Raw genomic sequence first — 20,140 nt, 5'->3', positions numbered from 1 at the left:
ATGCAATCCAGCAGGAGGAAGCGGGAAAACACCGTATCTCATCCTGCAGCTGGGAAGGAGGTTAATGCTCAAGTGACCCGGGGTGCTGGGTGGAGGGGATTTAAAGATGAAACGGCTTAAAAGCCTTTGGGGAAAGGAAGAAGGGAGAAGAGAGGAGCACAGATTTGGACTTCTTCCTCTTTTCAAATCAGTCTTATCGGGGTGCGATTATATACAATGGATCAGCTCAGTCTACGGGCATGTGCCCCGACAGGCGCCTGAAGTTGCGGAACTACTGTTATTAGCAAGATGTAGAGCATTTCCATAGCCCCAGATGACCCGCGCTTCCTTCTGTGGCCGTCCTTTCTCTCCCATGTGGCTGTCCTGTCACCATCTCTGCCTTTTCTAGACTGGCTTTAATTTACTGGCACACATGGGAAACCCATGCACGTTGGGGCAGGTGGGTTGGTTCATCTTTCCAGAGTGTGTATCTCACGGTATAGTTACTGTTTGCTCGTCCCTTTAGCAGATACATGAGCATTTAAACGGTTCCTTTTATTCCCCTCCACGATGAATATTTGCTGCTATGAATAGTTTTGTGTCCCTGTGTGTTTTGATCTCAGGTAAATACAGTTGCAGGGCCATTTGCCAGGAGTATGTTTACCAAATGCCAGACGACCATTTTGCCTTCCCACTGGAAATGTGAGAGACCCAGGAACTGTCCGGCCATGTCAACACTCGACACTGTGGTCAGGAGTGAAGGACCCACTTACACGCCTTCCCTGTCACCGTGAGCCTATTTGCTGTTGTACTTGTTCCCCTTAAGAGCCCTCAAATGCCCAGATGTCGCTGCTGGCCTGTGAAACTGTTGAGAACATGGAGACCTTGAAAGATAAGTGAGTGACTCATGGGAAGGACATGGAGATTGGGATCCCTGTGTGGGAACTCATAGTGCCGTGAAGCTGTCCCACAAGCCAGCCTGGGATAGGACGGTGACAAGATCGCGGGCCTGGAAGAAAGGATTCATCTGGGCTCTGTGGACAGATGGACTACACTCAGAGACCCTGACCTTTCACACGAACAGGCTGTGACAGTCTGTCCTAGAACAGCCTTGATGCCGGCACCACCCTAGAAACCCACCGTCCTTCCTCCTGTCTCCAGGGTTCCTTCACAGCCTCTAGAACACAGTTCCTCCTGGTGGGCACAGTTCTCAGGAAGGGTGGGAAGAGATGGAGGGAGGGAGAGAGGAAGAAGCCGTGTCCTACAGATTAGGGAACAAGGCACAGGCCCTAGGACAATGCCAGGGTAAGTGTCAGACCTGAGCGGAAGAGATTGCAGGAGGCGGTGGTTGCCCACTTACATGCTCATCACGGCTTCCTTCCCAGCTTCAACCAGACTGGAGTTTCAGCCCTTGTCAATGTACTGGGAGCCAGCCTTGTGCTAACCACTGCTCTCAGTTTTCCAAAGGACTTATAAAAGACAGCCAGGGCCACAATCCCCGAACCAGACCGTTCAGTTACCATTGTACCTTAGCTGCAGCCAGCTTGCAATCGGAGTAACTCCTTTTCCTGCCGTGCTGACCAAATACTGGTGGAAACTGCTTAGGAAAGAAAATGCTTATTCTGACGCAGGGTTTCAGTGGGGGCAGGGGCAGGTCCATCATTCCGATATAGGATATGGGAGGGTGTGGTAGAGTTCCTTGCCTGGCAGCCAGACCAGGAAGCAAAGGGCTCTGGTTAGGACCGGAACTGAGCAGAATCTCCATAGACCTGCCTGAAGTGACTTCCCTGCACCTGCTGGACTCCATGTCTAAAGGGTCTTCAGACATCCAAAACAATGGCCCCCAGCTGGCAACCATGATAAAACACATGGTCCTGGGTGGAGGTGTTTTGCGTTCACACTGTAATGAGTGTGGACAAGGCATTTGCCTCCTTCCTCTTCTGTACCCAAGGCTGACAATGTACCCCATGAAGAGCTGCCATAAGGAGGCAACCGTGTGTGAACTTGATACACCACTGTCAGGTCGCCAACACAAGGCACCTCACTTTCCTCTTCTACTGAGTGACGAAGTTGTGCTGGATTTTGTAAAAACGAATAATAGTCTTGTCAAATGTTCATGAGCGCACACAATAAACAATATCAAGTGACAACACACAATTACTATTTCCTTCCCATTTAATGAGGATTTGTCTATCATCTGTCACTTATCTGCCAGCTACCATCTGTCGCGATCACCCAAACCTTACTCTTTGTCTGCACCTTCCTGGTTTTTCCACTGATGTCCCTTTTGTGGTCCAGAGCCTGGGCTCCTAACACATCACAGGTCATTACTGTGTCTCCTCAGTGGCCTCCAGCTGTGTCAGATTCCATTGCCTGTGGTTTTTATGGTCTCTGAAGTTTGGGGAAGCATTAGGAGAGTATCCTTAATTTAGAACTTCAATTGCCTTCTGTATTCCTCATGGTCACACTGGGGCTCTGAGTTCCAGAGAAGGAAGGCCGCTGGAAGAGCCTTTCCCATCACAGATCCCTTTCCAGCTTTCTGAGGATGAGCTCTTTGGTTCCCTCTTTAATGGAAACCAAGGCCTGCCCAGATCAGGGGACAGGGAGCATGACCTTGGGGAGGGGAGTGGATCAGAACCTGCGACTCAGTGTGAACTAAAACCTCAAGGGAAGACTAAGAAGGGAGCTTTGGGTGCAGCTGGGGAGACCTCAGGGCAGGAAGTGGATGGAGGGGGAGCAAGAGAAGGACTGGAAGCTTCAGTCACTGATGAATGTCATAGGAGAAAGCTCAAAAAGACGGACAGCCAGCCAGGAGAGCAGAAGGACTCACAGACATCGGGTGTGGATCACCCGTGCAGTGCAGCTAGAAAACTGAGGATCTGGGTGACCCTCGGGGCCTGTCTTCCATGACTAGGCAGTGCCTCAGAAACAGAGTCAGTACCTCAGGCACTCTGTGTCAGCTGGTAACTGGGGCTTGCTGGGTTCTCATTCTTGAAATATCATCGCCTGGCTGGGCAACAGGCTGCTTGTCTGGCTGTGTGCTTGATGGTTTTGCCAGGAACTCTAAGCCTGCTGTGGTCATAGGTGTAGCAAAAATAATCAAAACCCAGAGACAGATATTGGGGTTCAAGCTAAACATCAGGAAAGCAAAACAATCAAGCCACAAGGCTGTGCAACTGCAGAGTGAGCGCTGAGCCTCTGTCTCCTCTCATTTTATAGTCCCCTTTAGTCCTGGAATTAAAGGCATGTGACTACCTAGTACTGGGATTAAAGGTGTGAGCCACTACCCCATGAATCTGTTTCTGCACTGATCTCATGTAGCCGAGGGTGGCCTTGAACTCACAGAGATCCATTTGCCTCTGTCTCCCAAATCCTGAGTTTAAAGGTATGTGGCACCACTGCCTGGCTTCTAAAGGCTTAGATTTACCCTCTAATCTTTAGGCAAACTTTATTTATTAAAACATAAATAAAACATAACTATATTTTTCCTTTTTATCTAAAATAAAAAGGTTATAACTAATATAAGAAAAACTATATACAATAAGTACAGTAACTATATACAATATATAGGCAATAAGTATATCTATTAGTAAAACAATGTCTACTCCATTTGCATTTGACAAATTCAGAGAAAATATTCCATTATCTATCCTATCTTGGTGAGTTCAAAGATTTGTACCTAATTTACTTTCTATAGCAACTTTCATTACCATCCAAAACTATCTTTTGATATCTCTCAACCTCATATATTTTACATTTCTTTAGTGAATTTCTTTTCTGAGTCTCATAAACAAGGAAAATTATAACTATGGCCATCTAGTCTTCAACTACCTCAGAGACCCGAGAAGGAAATAATATTAAATGAGTAAGCAGGAAGTGCAAGCAAGAGACTTCCAAAAATGTGAGAAATGACAGAAACAGCTGACTGCCTGGACAGTCACCCAAGGTTTCTCTGCAATGTTGGGGCTTACATCTTTAGCTTAAAGACCTAGAATATTTGAAAGACTTTTCTGTGAAGCCGGATATTCTGAAGGACTGTTCCCACTTTGTCTTGGCAATGTTTGGCAGTCACTCTCTTTTGTGTCTTGCTTGCCCAATTAGGACAACACACTGTCAGTAGTTGAGGCAAGGGCATTTTCTTGCCCAGTGGCTTACTTCTGCCACAAAGAAAGTAAACTCCATGTGGAGTTTCTTTGATACCCATTATCTTCTCTGAAGTAGATTGGTGCTACCAGGAGCAGACATGTCTCATTGTCATAAAAAAAAGAAAAAAAAAACCAATGTTATTAAAACATCTTAAATTCCATATTCTGTAGGTCTCTGATGTGTTTGAAGATGACCTATTTAAGATATATCTCTATTTGACCTTGAAAACATACCTAATGTGGCTACAAGTTTGATTGTAATAGGTGACTAATTAACTAACCTGCATTTCCTTATTATTCTAAACAGTTGGTAATAATAACTTTCAAGGACTAGAAATTTGCATTACATTGTTAAATGAGTTGTATAGTAGAAATGCACGTACAGTATGTTCTAACAAAATTAATCTCAAATTTGTATCAATATACAAAATTTGTATACAGTATACAAAAATCCAATCCAATGTAAAACATTAAAAACTAGTAGTTGCTTTTTTAAAAGTAGATTCAATAATCTGCCTTTTTATCTTATTCTACCTATATTCCTCTTTTCTCTTTTCAAAACAAGAACCTTGAATCTAGTTTTCTTTGTTTAGCCTTTTTTTTCTGACCATTACCAATAACATCTTGTAAACAATGCCCCAAACAATGACAAATATCCATAACCCACTGAATGAGCAAAAACCACCCACCCCACCTCTTGGGAATGTGGGCATTGTATTCTTAAATTTACTTCCTGCTGTCTGAGGGCAATTGTATCTTTAAGTGATCTTGAAAGGAAAAACCTGGGTTAATTATCAAATCCTCAGAGAGATAGCTGTACTAATTTTTGTCCATAATGGGAAAGTGCAGGGTTTGTCTCAAATCCTGGCTAGAGTAGTCTGTTAGGCTGGATCATCTCAGCTAGTCATTTTGAAATTGTTCTGATCTTTAGGTGGTGTTTTTCAACTTAGTGGTGTTATCATAGTCCTGGATGAATCATCATTGTGGGCTCCATCCTACTTATGGAGACTTCAAAGGTCGCTGTTAGGCGTGCTCATAGTTCACTGCAGAAAACTGATAGAGACTCTAACCCGAAATCATGTACAGCAAGGTAGATGAAACCTTTTTCTGGAATTATTTAGTACTCTATATGACCATTAATATCAAAAAGTTTAATATATATGTATATATATATACACATATATATCTTAAAAACTGTTAAAGGGTCAATATAAAATCAAGGGATTATAGATTAGTAGCAATAAAATAGTTCTTAAATATTTTTTTCTCTGTCCCATATCAGGTGGCTCTTCTAACATGAGAATTATTTTAGATTTCACTTTAAAAAGCATGCTTGGGTTTAGAGAAGGAGAGAGCCATACTCCAACTCCAAAGCCAGTTTAATCTTTAATTGGACTGGGACTATACAAAGACTATTTGCATTATACATCTGTAGAGAAAGGCAGAATCAAGCATTTGGGAAGGTTTATGAAACTTTATCCTGTTGGAAATGTGATATACCAATAGGACAATTTACTATTTTGTGGGGAACATTTTTTTTCTGAATGATTTGTTCTTTTTCTTCAGCTGACTCATTTGTCCAGTGGTCTTCAGCTTCCTTAGCTGGATACCTTTATTCTACTGAAAAGACAGCAACAAAAGCCTTCCCCAAACCTAATTTTGGGGAGATTTTCTTTTGGCGAGTTATATCTGATCAAATGAAAAGCATTTGCTACTTTTATATGTTGGGGAGGAGGGAGTAGAGGAAGCTTGAAGACTGTTCCTAAGACAGTGGTACACACACCATCTCTCCATCTGGGCCTCAGTTCTCATCCGCAAATATGAGAGGTTAGAGTCAGACATGTATTTTTCCTCATTATTATTCTTCCTCCTCTACCCCTCTTCTCTTTGTAGGTGGGTATGTGTTCATACGTGTGTGTACATCATGTGCATGTAGAAGTCAGAGATTGGGCAGGCAGTGGTGGCACACGCCTTTATTCCCAACACTTGAGGAGGCAGAGGCAGAATGATCTCTTTGAGTTCAAGGCCAGCCTGGTCTATAAGAGCTAGTTCCAGGACAGGCTCCAAAACTACAGAGAAACCCTCGGGCTGATGAGGGAGGGGGACTTGATCGGGGGAAGGGGGAGGGAAATGGAAGGCGGTGGCGGGGAGGAGGCAGAAATCTTTAATAAATAAATAAATAAAAGTCATTTGCAACTGAATTGTTTCAAACTTTTGAGTTATGAATAAAGCCACTAAACTTGAAAAAAAAGGAAAAAGAAAGGAGAGAGAGAGAAAGGTTAATACTGCATATCTCTATCCATTTTTCTGAAGCAGGTCCTCTGATCGAACCTTGACTTGATGGCCAGTGAGTTGCCAGGGATACTCCTATTTTTGTGCCCCCACTGCTGGACATACAGTTTTTTGTTTTGTTTTGTTTTTGGTTTGGTTTGGTTTGGTTTTTCAAGACAAGATTTCTCCATTCAATGGTCCTAGATCTCCAGGGACTCGCTCTATAGATCCAGCTGCTGGCCTCAAACTCAAAGACATCCACCTGCCTCTGCCTTGCAAGTGCTGGGATTAAAGGTGTGTGCTATTACTGCCCAGCTGAGGGTTACAACTATTAGGAATGTTGGGAAGGCAACTGAACACAAGTCCTCGTGTTTGGGTGGGGAGCACCTCACTACTGAGCCACCATCCCAGCCCCCTTTATTTTATTTGTTGACCTTTTATTCATTTCTTTGTCCATATTAGATACTGAATCCATGGTCTGGTATATGCTAAGCCTTCATTCTCTTGTTGATCTATGCCCTCAATCCTCAACCTTTTACAAGGTCATATTTGTTGAATTCTTAATCTTTAATCATAAGTTATAACTAAGAATTGACAATCTTTTAAATTAGACAATTCAATGTAAAAACTATATGTGATTCCTGAAATGGCATCAGTATTTGTGTTGGTTTCTAATACTCTCTATTCCCATCCAAGCATATATTTGCTATAATGAATTTGCAGTAATAGATAGCCTAAGCACAAATTTATATCTGACTTCCTGGTTACTGCTACACGAAGCATTGTTTTTCCCCTTCTACTTCTGACCTCTTTTCCCCCCAGCTTCATCTACTGCAGTAATCAAAGTTAACAGCTTAATTTGCACTCTTAAACCAGGAAGTGCACACATGTCGAATTCGAATTCACATTTGGGGGATGTCCTGGTTTATATTCTAGTGCTGTGATAAACACCACGAGCAAAAGCAACTTGAGAAGGAAAGGGCTTGTCTGGCTTACACTTCCACATCATAGTCCATCACCGAGGGAAGGCAGAACAGGAACTCAGAAAGGAACCCGGAGGTAGGGCCTGATGCAGAGACCACAGGGGAGCCAGGGAACACTGTGCCCTAGCTTGCTTCTTATAGCTTGCTCAATTCGCTCCTTTATACAACCCAGGACCACCTGCCCAGGAGCGGCACCGCACACAGTAACCTGGGTCCTCCCTCATCCATGGTTAATCAGGAAAATGCCCCCACAGACTTCCCTACAGGCCAATCAAATGCAAGCACATTCTCAATTGAGGCTTCCTCTTCCCACATGACCCTGGCTGTGTAAAGTTGACAAAAAACTGCCGAGCTCAGGGAGGAGGTGGCTGCTCCTTACTAAATCGGGATTGTGTTCTATACTTTCCCTTGCGCCGGATGTTCTCATTTAGCCGTGAGTGTGGACCTCCATCTACCAAGAGATAAGTGCTGATTCTTTTGGACAGGCATGTAATTACAAGGTATGGATGAAGGTCTCACCGTCTTATCCATCCCTTGCTGCCTGGGGACTCCTGTTATTTCTAGCTATTCTTTCTTCCCCAAAAGCAGTACTCCCTTAAACATTTGGAACAAATGCATCGCTGCAAGTATAAAATCCCAGAAGTTGTATTTCTGGATAGGAAGGTATATCCTTTTTATTCACCAAAGCAGCTTTAAGAATTTATACCTACTCAGGCAGAACTGAGAGCCACCCACCCCCATCTTCCACAGCCTCAATAACCCCAGCAGTTAGGCATCTTCTTAGTGTTTGCTCATCTGATGGATGAGCTATGGTACCTCCGTGCTACCTTAATTTGCATTTTCCTGGCTAGAAGTTATGCCGAACATCTCTTTATATATCTATTGGCTCTTTATATTTTCTCTTCTATCCATGATTATTTCCACATTTTTCTCTCTTGGGCTTGTCTTTTCAATGAGGATATATTGAAGCTCAGTTTAAGAAGAATACCAATTGACAGAATAGCTGAGAAAAGCAACTTGAGGTGCAAGCGGTTTATCTTGGCTCACAGTTTTAAAGTTCACAGTCCAACATGGCAGGGAAGACGTGGTGGCTGGAGCAGCTTAGACCATGGTGGTGGGAACCACTGGTCTGTGGTAGTGTAAATTTCCAGTGTGGCTTTATTCATATGCTTGAAGCTCAGGAAAAAGAGACAGGACCAGAGAGAGCTCCTAGGTACCCAGCTCTATCAGCCATGTCTCCTATCCTAAAGGTTCAAAAACCGCCCCCCCCCCTCCAAAAAGCATAACCGACCAAGAGTTCAAACACAGGAGCCCATGGGGAACATCAGATTCAAACTTTCATGCCTTCTGTTGTATGTGGTAGGATACACCTCCCCAGTCTATTGCCTTTGACTTATAGTAGCATTGTTTTATAGCAATAGGGTCTCACCACATAGCACCAGCCAGCTTGGAACATGTTATGTAGCCCAGGTTGACCTCAAACAGATCCTTCTGCCTCAGCCTCCTATAAACCGCAGTGCCAGGATATCTTTTTCTTAATGGCATCCCTATTCTCTGTTTTGCTCAAAAACATTCCCCAGCTTATAAGTTAATTTTGTTTCCTCCTCATTCTTTTCTTACCTAAACATATACCCTCTCTGTAACTGTCTACTTAACATAGGCCCCAGCATTACTTTCTTTTACGGCTATAGCTGAACTTTGTATGCTATATAAATCTCTGGTCTCAGGATTCAGGAACTCCCCCCCTCCAACCCCCGAGACAGGGTCTCTGTAACTTTAGAGCCTGTCCTGGAACTAGCTCTTGTAGACCAGGCTGGCCTCGAACTCACAGAGATCCACCTGCCTCTGCCTCCCAAGTGCTGAAATTAAAGGAGCGTGCCACCACTGCCCGGCTGACTCAGGAACTCTTAAGAGGTGCTTGGAAGGCAGATTTTAACACTGGGCCCGGAAGGTCTGCGAAGTGGGACAGAATTTTGCCTCCCCAATGACATAACTGTTCCCCCTTTGTTGTTCTACAAAATGTGCTTTAAGGGAAGCTCTGGTTTGGACAATGTACTCTGGGCGTAAAGGAAGTCCAAAAGCCTCTTTCAGGTGACCCAGGATCCTTCTAGGCCTGGCATTCTCTGATGTAAGAAGGGAATGTTGACAACAGGGCTGGGTAACTTCACCCTACAGTCAATGTAATCTTAGTTCGAGCTTGGTGCACATCGGGTATCAGAATCACAGTGTGGTAGCAGGGAAGGGACCTTGGCAGCCCGGAGTTTAGAATGAGCCCTGGTGTTAGAACTTCTGTCAGACCACGTGACTCAGAGTCCCTGGGGTGCAGGGTCTAGGCACTGGTATATATTAAAACAGGCAGCTAGGGCTTAGAGCTGCTTCTCCAGTTCAGCCCCATCAGTAAAGTGAAAGTTGTCTCAATAGAGCAAATAGAAAGATGAAGGCCCACAATGGTGAAACATGAATACAGCTGGCCATCCAGAGTTCCAGCTAGAACCTAGACTTCCACTTCCTCTTCTCCGTCAGACATCTCGGTTACATCCCTGAACCTCCAGGAGGTGACCGGAATGGCTGCCTGAATGCTGGGAGGCTTTGTGCATGGTGGGCTTTGTATGGAGGCTGAGTCCTCAAGTCACAGGTGTCTAGACCTCGCAGAACTTGTAAGGAATGGGGTCATAAAGAACTAACTCGGATAAAAGGCATCTCCATGAACGGAGACTCACAGGTAGGAGCTTCCTGCAGGGACGCTCACTGCAGCACAAGAGCGGGAAACCAGGGAGGCTGTTCTCAGGGCCGGCGCTTCAATTGTCCCACAAACAATCAAGAAAGAAATGTGTTCGGCACACTCCTCCAGAACAGTGTGTGGCCACCTGGGCGTGGCACTGGGGGTTGCAGGCAGGGAGAGGGCAGCCAGATTTGGGGGAAGATGCTGAGGGGTCTTCAGAGTTGGCTCAGCCTGCCTTCCTTCTGACCTCCTCCCCTCTCTGCCCGCAGGAATGAGACCGTGCTGCACCAATTCTGCTGCCCTGCCGCTGACACCGAGCAAAAGCCTGCCTGCTCCGACCTGGCTTCCCAAAGGTGCGAACTGGACCTTCCTCCCTCCCCTGCCAATCTCCTTCCTCTCTGAGCCCGGCATCTAACACTAGCTGCTTTGGCCTCCTGCTAGTCTTGTGTAGTCTGTTTGCTTTTTCTCTGCCTCCCCATCCTCCTATCCCTCTCCCCTTCCTTTGGCCCTACGTAAGTGATTCCTGCTTTTCAAGGTCATCATACCCCATTGCTCTAATCCCAGCCATGTTCTGAGCATCTTGTGTAAATTATGGATTTGGCAAAGAAGAGAGATGAATTTGACTCTACATTTATGTGTATTCCTTGCGATAGGGGGGCTGGGCTCAGCGGATGCTCAACGGGTGCACACTGCCTGGCCTTCCTGTGGCAGATTCGGTTTTCTTTCCAATCTTTCTCCTTCCAAAAAGGGGCCAAGGAGACTGGCTTTAATTTTAAGGATTTCTCAGCCCTCACTGAGCTGGCTGACAACCCAGAGAACAAGGGCAGTGGTGACACAGTGGGGCTTGGTGTCACTGCCCTGTGCTGTCCTCATTCTGTCTAAGCCAATCACAGTCCCTCATGCCTTCCATGGCCTCGTGGTCCTTGTGGTCGCCATGCTTTCACCACACCGCCCCTCTGTTTTTTCACTTCCTCCCGCCTTGTGCTTTTTTAGTGGCCTTTCTCTTCACCCATCACTCTTGCCTCCCTCCACCTCTGCTCTTCTCTCCGTCTCTGCCGATTTCTCTCCTCACATTTCTCTTCCCTTCACAACATTTGTGTTCTGGCCCCATCTCCAGTCTCCAGATGTAGGAAGTACCTGAGATCTTTGAGACCCCGGCCCGCGGGCTCCTCATCCATTTAGTAAGGGTGGGTCCGCCTAGAAAGGAGCACTTACATGTAACGTCACTGATCTCTGAGTCGCTCAGTGAGGCAGAGCTGGCAGGTGACCCTCCCTGTTGCGAGTGAGTGGACAGTGAGGTCAGATGAGTCACGGACAGTCATAGAACAAAGACCCACACCTGGGGTTGAACTTGGGGTCTTGAACTCCCAATACTTACCATTTTCACATTTGAGATTGGATGATTCTATGTTTGTGTCCCCTTTCTTTTGTTGGGAAACAATGAGGAATATAAAAAGGTATGCACATGCACACGTGCACGTGCTCACGCACACACACACGCACACACACACACACACATGCACACACACACACACGCATGCACACACACATGCACACACACATGCACATACACGCACGCACACACACGCGCACACACACGCACGCACACACGCACGCACGCACACACACACACGCACACACGCACGCACACATGCACACACACGCACACACACATGCACATACACATGCACACACACGCACACACACACGCGCGCACACACGCACGCACGCACACACATGCACGCACACACACACGGAAAGGCATTGCTACTCAAGAGGAGGCCACTGGGAAAACGGCAAGACTCTGAAGCAGAGACAAGGGGAGGTGAGGCCCACAGAGGGCTACGTAGTCAGGGTCCTTAAATCCAAGGCTTAGGAAGAGAAGGGGTTCCCTGAAGCTAGCCAGGCTGGAGTAGGGGAGACAAGGGAAAGGGCCAAGTATACCTGGGTTTGCATGGTCTCTGCCACATTTGGGGCCAAGTCCAGGGGTATAAGACCCACAAGGCTCACGTGGATCCATGAGAACCCTTTGCCCCATCCAGTAGAGCTTAGGATAACACCAAAGAGAAAACAGAGTAGAGTTCGGGGGGCACACGGGGGGCATGAGACAGAGGGCTCTGACTCCTTCCTGTGGACTGTCCCTGTTGGGTCAGCAGAGGAGGATGCCTCCCACCCCAGCAGTCATCTGGGTTTTCCGTGAACACTGTGCTGGTACTGTCTAAGGACAGGGCTTCCTTGGTGAGGGTGAACAGGGACACTGAGGCCCAGGTGTGGCAGACTCTTCCCTGCCTCCCTTCCACCCTCATGCTCTTCCGTGTTCTGCTACATGGCTCCCCTGGGGCACCATGTCCAGCAGCAGCAGGAAGGGGTTCAGTACCCCTGCAAAATCTGAAGGTTGTTTTCAAGGCTTGGAGTAGATACTAGGAAAACCCATCTCTTAGTTTCTAGAAAGTTTGCTGGGTCTTTTCTGGAAGCTCAGGCAATAGACTTAGAGACTGGAAGTCCCAGAGGAAGAAGTTGGGAGGCTCTCAGGAAAGTCCCCGGAGTGCTCTCAGTTCCCGCCCTTTCTGCGCGGACCGGCAGTCATCCCGGGTCAGTGGACTATCTCCCGATTTCAGCTCTACCCCCATCTGTCTGGTTCGTAGTTTCCTATAGTCTGCTTTATCTATTGATCTGATAAGATAACAGCTTCTTGGATCCTTTGGGAGGACTGTTCAACAATTAATGTGTCAACTTGTCTGCTGTTGCTGGTTTCTGGAGACACTCCAAACTACGACAAGTTTTCTCCGTTAGACTCCCAGCATTTGTTCCTGACCCTGTCACTGACCCCTGCATAGCCTTTATCCCTTTTCCAGGACCAGGCAACACACCTCACAGACAACATACTGAACTTCCCGAGAAGGCTGTGTGAAGGTCAAAGGCCAGGCAGAGAGTCTAGCACAGGGGGAGCTGGCTAGAACCTCTGGGCTACCCCTTAAATCCATAGCCAGACTGGTTTCCTACCAGCTCTGTCGTCTCCAGAGGACCTGTGGAGATAAACCAGCTGGTATCTACAGAAGACTTGGTGTAAAAGAGGACCCAAAACCAGTAAATAAGATCTTCTAGTTGATTCTGGGAGCTCCTCCTCTTCTTCCTCTGCTTTCCAGCTGAGGTCAAGGTCAACACAAGTTTGTAGCAAATCATTCTCCCCCACTCTAATACCCCACTCCATACTGCAGGGATGAGTCAGGAACCAACCTGTTTCTTAGTCCCTGGGCTCTTGTCCTAGGAGATGCAAGAGCAGTTTACCTATCTGCCCAGTTGTGTGATCCTGAGGCCAACACTCTAGACAGAAAGCCACAGGGGTCTGGAGGGATCGCCACTGGCTCCCAAAGAAGCAGAGAAGCCCAGTCGTAGGGAACGAAGAAGAACCTCCCCAGGACTCCAGAGAAGCAGCTGGTAGCTGTGTCAGGGACGACCCTCGAGCATGGAGCCTGCCAGTGCTGCTTGTTGGAGAGGTACAACTGAAACTGAGTAAATCTGTGAGCTTGTCTGTGGAGGGGAGGCCAGGGACAGGCACCGAGGAGACCAGGGACAGGCACCAGGGAGTCAGGTGCACAGGAGCACTCGTGGGCTGGCAGAGGGTGCAGAACGAGAAGAAGAGGCAGGATTATAGTGGGCACCAATGAGATTGACTCCCACACTGTTCAGGCATACAACCTGTGCCTGCCAGTCAGGGAAGTAAACCCTCAAGGGGGTGCTTGGAGACCTAGAGGAGCCCCGACTTAGCATTGCTGTGGCCAGGCAGGAAACAGCAGCTATGTGCAAGGCTCTCCCTCTCCCCCCACCCCTGGCTGGGGGGGGGGCATGGACACAAACCTGGTCCTGGCCCCTCCCTACCTCCTCCTCACTACTGTGATGACAGGGTTGTGCTCTGAGAGCTGAATAAGTTTGTAATTGCAGCCACAGGCCCAGTGACATTCAGAACAATGGATGACCCAAGAGCTGGCCAGCAGCCTCCCAACAGCTCTTGGAATTGCAGCCCACTTCTCTGTGTGGGTGGTAATGGGACTAGATGGGGACTATAGGCTTCTATTAGAGCAGCCGAAGGTGGGTTGCTGGAGAGGCAGGTGGCAGAGGGAACCCAGCAGAAGGAAGAGGGACCCACGGCCGGGGGAGCCTGGAGCCCCAACATCCTGAAGAGAGTCCTCGCTTGGTTTCTGCTCCTTCCCCATCGCCGCCCCCCTTATTCCAGGCAATCATCCCTGCATACCCATGTATCTGTGAGACAGATGTGAGATCCAAGTGCAGACAAGGACTCTAGGTTTCTTGGCAAAAAGATCATGACTAGCAAAATCTGGTAGCTGAGACAGGTCCAACTCCAAGTCCTAACTTTCTCCCTGGATGCTGACATGGGATTTTTCCCCCTAGAGCTCAAGAAAATCCTTTTAGCCATTTCATTTGATCTTAAAGAACATATATCTCCTTTTAGAGGTCTAGTGGATTCAGAAATAAAGAGAAAAAAATGAAACTGCTGTACAGTCACACAGCATTAACTACTGATAATATTTGAGTGGACAACCTGCCACGGTTTTGTTTCTCTATGCCTTGGGTTGTGCATCTTCCCACCATTAAAAAAAGAAGAAAGAATCTTTCAGCCTGAATTCTCCCCTGGTCTGCACCGCTATCATATCCAGGGCCTCCAGTCCTAGCCAGGCTCCCCATCCCACCACACATGACTTGGGTCATGACTCACATGCCTTACCTGGGAACCAGCTGACCAGTGATGCCTCCAGCAGGTCCTGGAGATCTGTAGGATGCTGAACTGGTTTGATACCCTTCAGGCAGCATCTTTCTGGAAAAGCTGCCGGGGAGATCCTGCATTGGCCTGGGGAAACCCCTAATCCATCACCTCCATCCTTCCCCCAGCTGGCCGTAATGGGCCTGAAACAGATCAATGGACCAGCTTGTGTTTACTAGGCAATTACAGTTCTCACGTGCCTGTTCCTTTAGTCACTGGGGCCCTGAAAGAGGCTTCCTGAAACCCATCCCACTCACAGATATAGACAAGCTGAAGTACCATCCAGGTCACACTGCCGGGGCATCTTCCCACGATATCCTTCAAGGTGCATGCCGCAGTTCCCCTAGCCTGCTAGGTGCTGGCACTAGGGCCTCGGTGTTCTCACACCAAGAGGTCAGTGCATGGCAGAGGAGGCCAAGAAAATTGCTTATCTCCTTCAGGGGTCCTGTCGCTACGTGGAAGAACCCTTTGGGAGCCCCGAACCTGTGAAAATCCTTCAGTGTCCTATCATGACATGGCACAACTGACCCACTGGGCCTCCCACTATGGAAGTGTGGGACAGAGCAAGGAGTTGACCAGGGAGGTCTAGTCCTTCTCACTGGGGCTTCTAAGTACCCCAGAGATAGCATTCACCTGGGCCTGGGAGCCGCGTGAAAGGGTCAGAAGCACCAGGTCTTGAAGGTGAAGAAGTTCGGCCCAAGGACCTGTGTGGCCTCCCTTCTGGTCCCATCAAAAGCCCATTCGTGATCTTCCAGAACAGAATGAATGCCCCAGGGGTGCCTTGCTGTTCCCACAGTGCTCAACACAGTCTTTCTGGCCTTCTGTTGAAGCTGTTGTGTGGGTCCTCAAGGCGCTCTTTTCAAGGTCCTGGGAGCAGCCTCTCCTTGGGGGCTTGAAGATTTTCTAACCCACAATTTCTTGAGATCTGTTTTGCTTCCCTTCTGAAAGACTCTCTTACTGGTTCTTTTATCAGTTAACCTTTCACCCGCCCATAAAGATAATTTGTAATTTCTACAATGGCACCTAATGCTGAATGGAAAAAATAAAAGCAAAAATTTTAAAAATTGATTTTTTTTTTTGTTTTTTTGAGACAGGGTTTCTCTGTGGCTTTGGAGCCTCTCCTAGAACTAGGTCTAGTAGACCAGGCTGTCCTTGAACTCACAGAGATCCACCTGCCTCTGCCTTCAGAGTGCTGGGATTAAAGGTGTGCGCCACTATTGCCCAGCTCAATTGTTGTTTTTTTCAATCAAACCAAGAATGGGGGAAAGGAAAATAAAAAGAAGAAATAATCTATAGCAAGACTGATTAATTGTCTCAGGCATTCTGAAGGCTTGAAATTAGAGGCTTAAAATGCTTTACGATAGGAGGCTTCTGGAGATTTCTTTTGAGGTGACTTAAAGGGACATAGTAGATGTGGTTGGTGCATGCCTGTAATTCCATTATGCCAGAGGCTGTGGCAAGGACATCAATAGCTCAAGGCCAACCTGGGATACATAGGAAGATCATGTCAAATCAAAACTAAAAATGGCAACTCTTGCTGAAGAGACCAAGAAGGCCAACATGTAGGGAGGGGAGACAAAGGCGTGAAGAGAATCCATGCACTGATGGGAAGGGACAGGAGGGCTCGGGGACTCTACTGGAGTCGTGACCTGTCATGTACCTTCCAGCTAGGAAGGTTCCAACTGATGTACGATTGAGGTCCCCAGAAACCCAGAACTTTTGACATCCCTTCTCCGTGCTTCAGTTTCTCCAGTATGACATGTAGGACGCACTGTCAAACCCCAGCCTTTGTCCGAGGAGTGTCCTCGGACACTTTTTCACTCCTGATCCAAGGACACACATGATTGGAAGAGGGCTGAGGAGGCTGGCCCTCACCTTTCACCCTCAAGAAGTGCCCGGGATACATCTTCAGCCACATGCTTCTCAGTACTTAAGTGGTAGCCTAAGTACCCTCCCTACTGACTTCTTCAGAGAAGAAGGCCAGGAGCATAGAAGCTTCAGAGGTGAAGACCAGAGTTGTTCGAAGACAGCAGCAGGCAGTGGAAGCCATGAGCCCTGTTTTATCTTGTTTGTGTTTAAATATTGCTTTGGTTGGACCACAGGTACCAGCACCTACACAGACTGGGAAGCTCTGTGTTCCCATCACGCTCTATGTCCATATCAAAGCTTGGAAGGTGTAGAGAGTCAGTCAGAGCTCCTCGGGTCCCTCGGGGAACTATCTTACCAAATGTATTCATAAGAGATTCATGAATCATATCGGCATGAGTTGGCTAATTTACAAAGTCATCTTACTTAGCAGGATCCTGTCCACCAACCACTGAAAATGAGTCCTCCCTTCTCTCCAGGGTAAAAGATGATCCCCAGAGGGTTTTGGTGCCTCCCAAAGGCAGGAAGTAGTGAAGTGATGAGCTATAGGAGACAGATGCTGGGAGCCTCCATGACAGTGTGGTGAGGAGCAGGTGACAGTGCTGACTAGGACAACTCAAACACAAGTCCAAATCAAGGCCTGGTGCTTACAAACTCCAGCCTTGGTTAAGTGACTTGATGTTTCTTACCCTCACTGGTATGAGGCAGGGATAGTGGGAGCTCTCCTCTTTGGAGTGTTGGGGGGGGGCATTAAATATGATGATGAGTTGGAAAGATGCCAGACATGTCCTAAGAACTCAATGAATGCTAGCTGCTGAAAGCTGCGTGTGCGCACGCGCGCGCGTGCGCGCGCGCGTGCGCACACACACACACACACACACACACACACACACACACGGAGTGGAAAAAAGAAAGGGAGGGAGGGAGGGAGGAAGGGAGAGTAAGCGGGGGAAGAAAGATTTTAAAGATGCCCGCTCCATTGTTTCTGAACCCTGGGGTACCACATATCATGGAGGGAGCACGCGATAGTGGAAGCTACTTGCTTCGCAGCAGCCAGGAAGAAGAGAGATGGAAGCAGAGTTGGGCTCACAGGGAAGGAAGAGAAGAGAAAGGAAGCGAGGGTTGAGAAATCACTATCCATCCCTCCCACAGAGTACTCCCAGGGCCCTAACTTCCTCCCAACAGATCTCACGTCCTCATGTCCCTCTATGTCCTAGAGAGCCACAGATTAGCAGCGGACACATGGCTTGGGGGATGCATCTCAGGTACCAAGCATAACATTGTCTGTGCTGGACCCCTCAGAGAGAGGTCCTCTTGTAGGCTTAGGAGGTGATGGGCTCACAGGCAGAAAACCTCATCCAAAATTCTCACCTATGACTGATGGGATACTGGCTGAAAAGAGTCCAACATTCAAGACAGGCTCTAAATAAGGGGACCAAAATGCTGCAGAGATCATAAAAGGGGGTGTCCCGAATGAATGCCAGGGAATTAGAGCAACAGACTGGGGGATTTTCTCAACATCAGGCAGGACACGGAGAGGTTAAACCATGCCTGGGATGTCACCATGGAAGCTGGGATGATTTAGAGAACCAGGCATTGTATCAGAAAAGTCTCCTTGCCAGCCCAGAGCTCGCCTGCCTGCTCCTCGGAAATGAGAAATCAATTGGATCTCAAGGGTTTATGGTTCAGTCCTGCCCCCACAGCTGCTGAGCCAGCTGGGGTCTCCAAGGCTTCCTCCCAAAGTCAATATGTAGTGGAGAGGTTTGGGACAATGCCCATCGTCTCAGATGCCACAGCGCCTGGCAACCCTTCCCACTGGGACTGAGGGAAATAGTGGAGCCTGTCTGATATCGTAGCTTGTGTTTCCCACTGGAGCAAGAAAGACCAGGCTGGGACAAAAAGCCTCACAGGAGGAAAACTAAACGGAAGTCCAGGAACACAGTGGGGAGTCTTGCTCCATAGTTACAGTGGTGTTAGAACCCAGGTCCTACCCTGCTGGTGATCCTGAACATCCAACTCTGCAGAGTCCAGCAGTAATTAGTTTGGTGTCTTAACAACCACAGCATCTGATAGAAACACTTCAGGGAGGAAAGATTTATTTTGGCTCATGGTTTCCAAGGGTTTTCAGTTCATCATGGAGGGAACAGTATGGCGGAGCAACTCATTTGATGGCGCTGGAAGCTTTTGTGGGGGTTGTTCAAATTATGGTGAGATGGGGAGCTGCAAAAGAGGCTGAGTGTATCCTCCAAAGGCCTGCTCCTAGTGTCTCCCCTCTGCAGGCTGGGCCCTGGCTCTTTGAGTCTCCTGTCTCGGTTACTTTGACCGCCGTTGTGTCAAAATACCCTGACAGATGCAATGTAAAGAATAAATTTGACTCCTAATTTGAGGTTCGGGTCCATGTGGTGGGGAAATCCCAGCAGCAGGAGGCTGAGGCAGCAGGCCTCATCGTACCCACAGCTGAGAAGCAGAGAAACATGAAGTGTGCCCAGCTCCCCTTCTCCTTCTCATAGTCTAAGATCCCAGCCCAGAGAATGGTAAGAGAACTCTCCCCTCAATTGCTCTAATCAAACAATCCCCCGTGGGCCTGCAGAGAAGTCCAGCTCCATCTGAGTCAAGACCTCACCACATCGACAACCGAGATTCACTGGCTGTCACAGCTCCACAAACAGTACCCCCGGCAGAGGGCTAAGCACTCAAACTCTGAGTCTGGGGGTGGCATTGGCAATTCAAACCAAAGCAGGTACCAGGCTACAGTTTTCAACAGGTAACTGGGTCACATTTTCCATGGCAGAGACCTGTTAGGGACTCGTGGTCATACTGAGGCTGAGAGCAGCTTCCTTCCTCGGAAATAGATCAGGGACATTTAGGGGTGAGGAGGATGACCCGGGTTGGAACAGGAAGAGAGCACCATGAGGGGCTCTACAGGTTAGAGGATACAACCCCTTGCCCTGCCCCATGAGTGAGTCATGTGCACAAGGTGTGGGTAGTCACCCTGACATGCTCTGTGAGGGGTTCTGGTGGGTGAGGCCATTAAGTCCTCAGCCTCAAAATGCTGGGGTTGTCACAGTGTGTACACAGCTGGAAATCTTAAGTGCCGCATGAACCAGCTGGGACACAACATTGGGCTAAATGTTCCGGGAAAGTTCTGGAGGCTTGTCGTAAAGCTCAGAGAGACAAGGGTGTTAGAAGGTAGGAGATTCTTCCTCCTGGGATAAGAGGACTAGCTGACAGAGGAGGCAAGACAAGGCCAGGGGTGCGGAGTGCGTCTGAGCGGTCCAGCAGGCACTGAGAAACAGGATCATGTAAAATTGTGCTGTGTGGTGACAAAGGGCAGAGGAGGGTCTCAGACAACCCATCATGCTTATGACAGTGTGGCAGCATGAAGACTTCCGTG

The 20,140-nt window shown here is 47.9% G+C and overlaps 1 protein-coding gene across 5 annotated transcripts in view; it reads left to right on the top strand.

Moving 5' to 3' along the window:
• The window catches only part of Iqsec3 (IQ motif and Sec7 domain ArfGEF 3), a 103,821-nt gene that overhangs the window by 22,225 nt on the left and 61,456 nt on the right, over positions 1 to 20,140 (top strand). For all 5 annotated transcript variants that reach the window (XM_041632453.1, XM_041632443.1, XM_041632478.1 and 2 more), the window contains exon 2: positions 10,370 to 10,453. In XM_041632453.1, the coding sequence (XP_041488387.1) occupies positions 10,370 to 10,453 (84 nt within the window). The remainder of the gene's footprint in view (positions 1 to 10,369; positions 10,454 to 20,140) is intronic.

The sequence above is a fragment of the Microtus oregoni genome, unplaced genomic scaffold (genome assembly GCF_018167655.1).
Source record: "Microtus oregoni isolate MIOR12 unplaced genomic scaffold, Mior012 000002F_ref0000024, whole genome shotgun sequence".
NCBI classification, from domain to species: domain Eukaryota; kingdom Metazoa; phylum Chordata; class Mammalia; order Rodentia; family Cricetidae; genus Microtus; species Microtus oregoni.
Note: the sequence above shows the minus strand (reverse complement) of the source record. Positions and strands in the feature narration are given on the sequence as shown.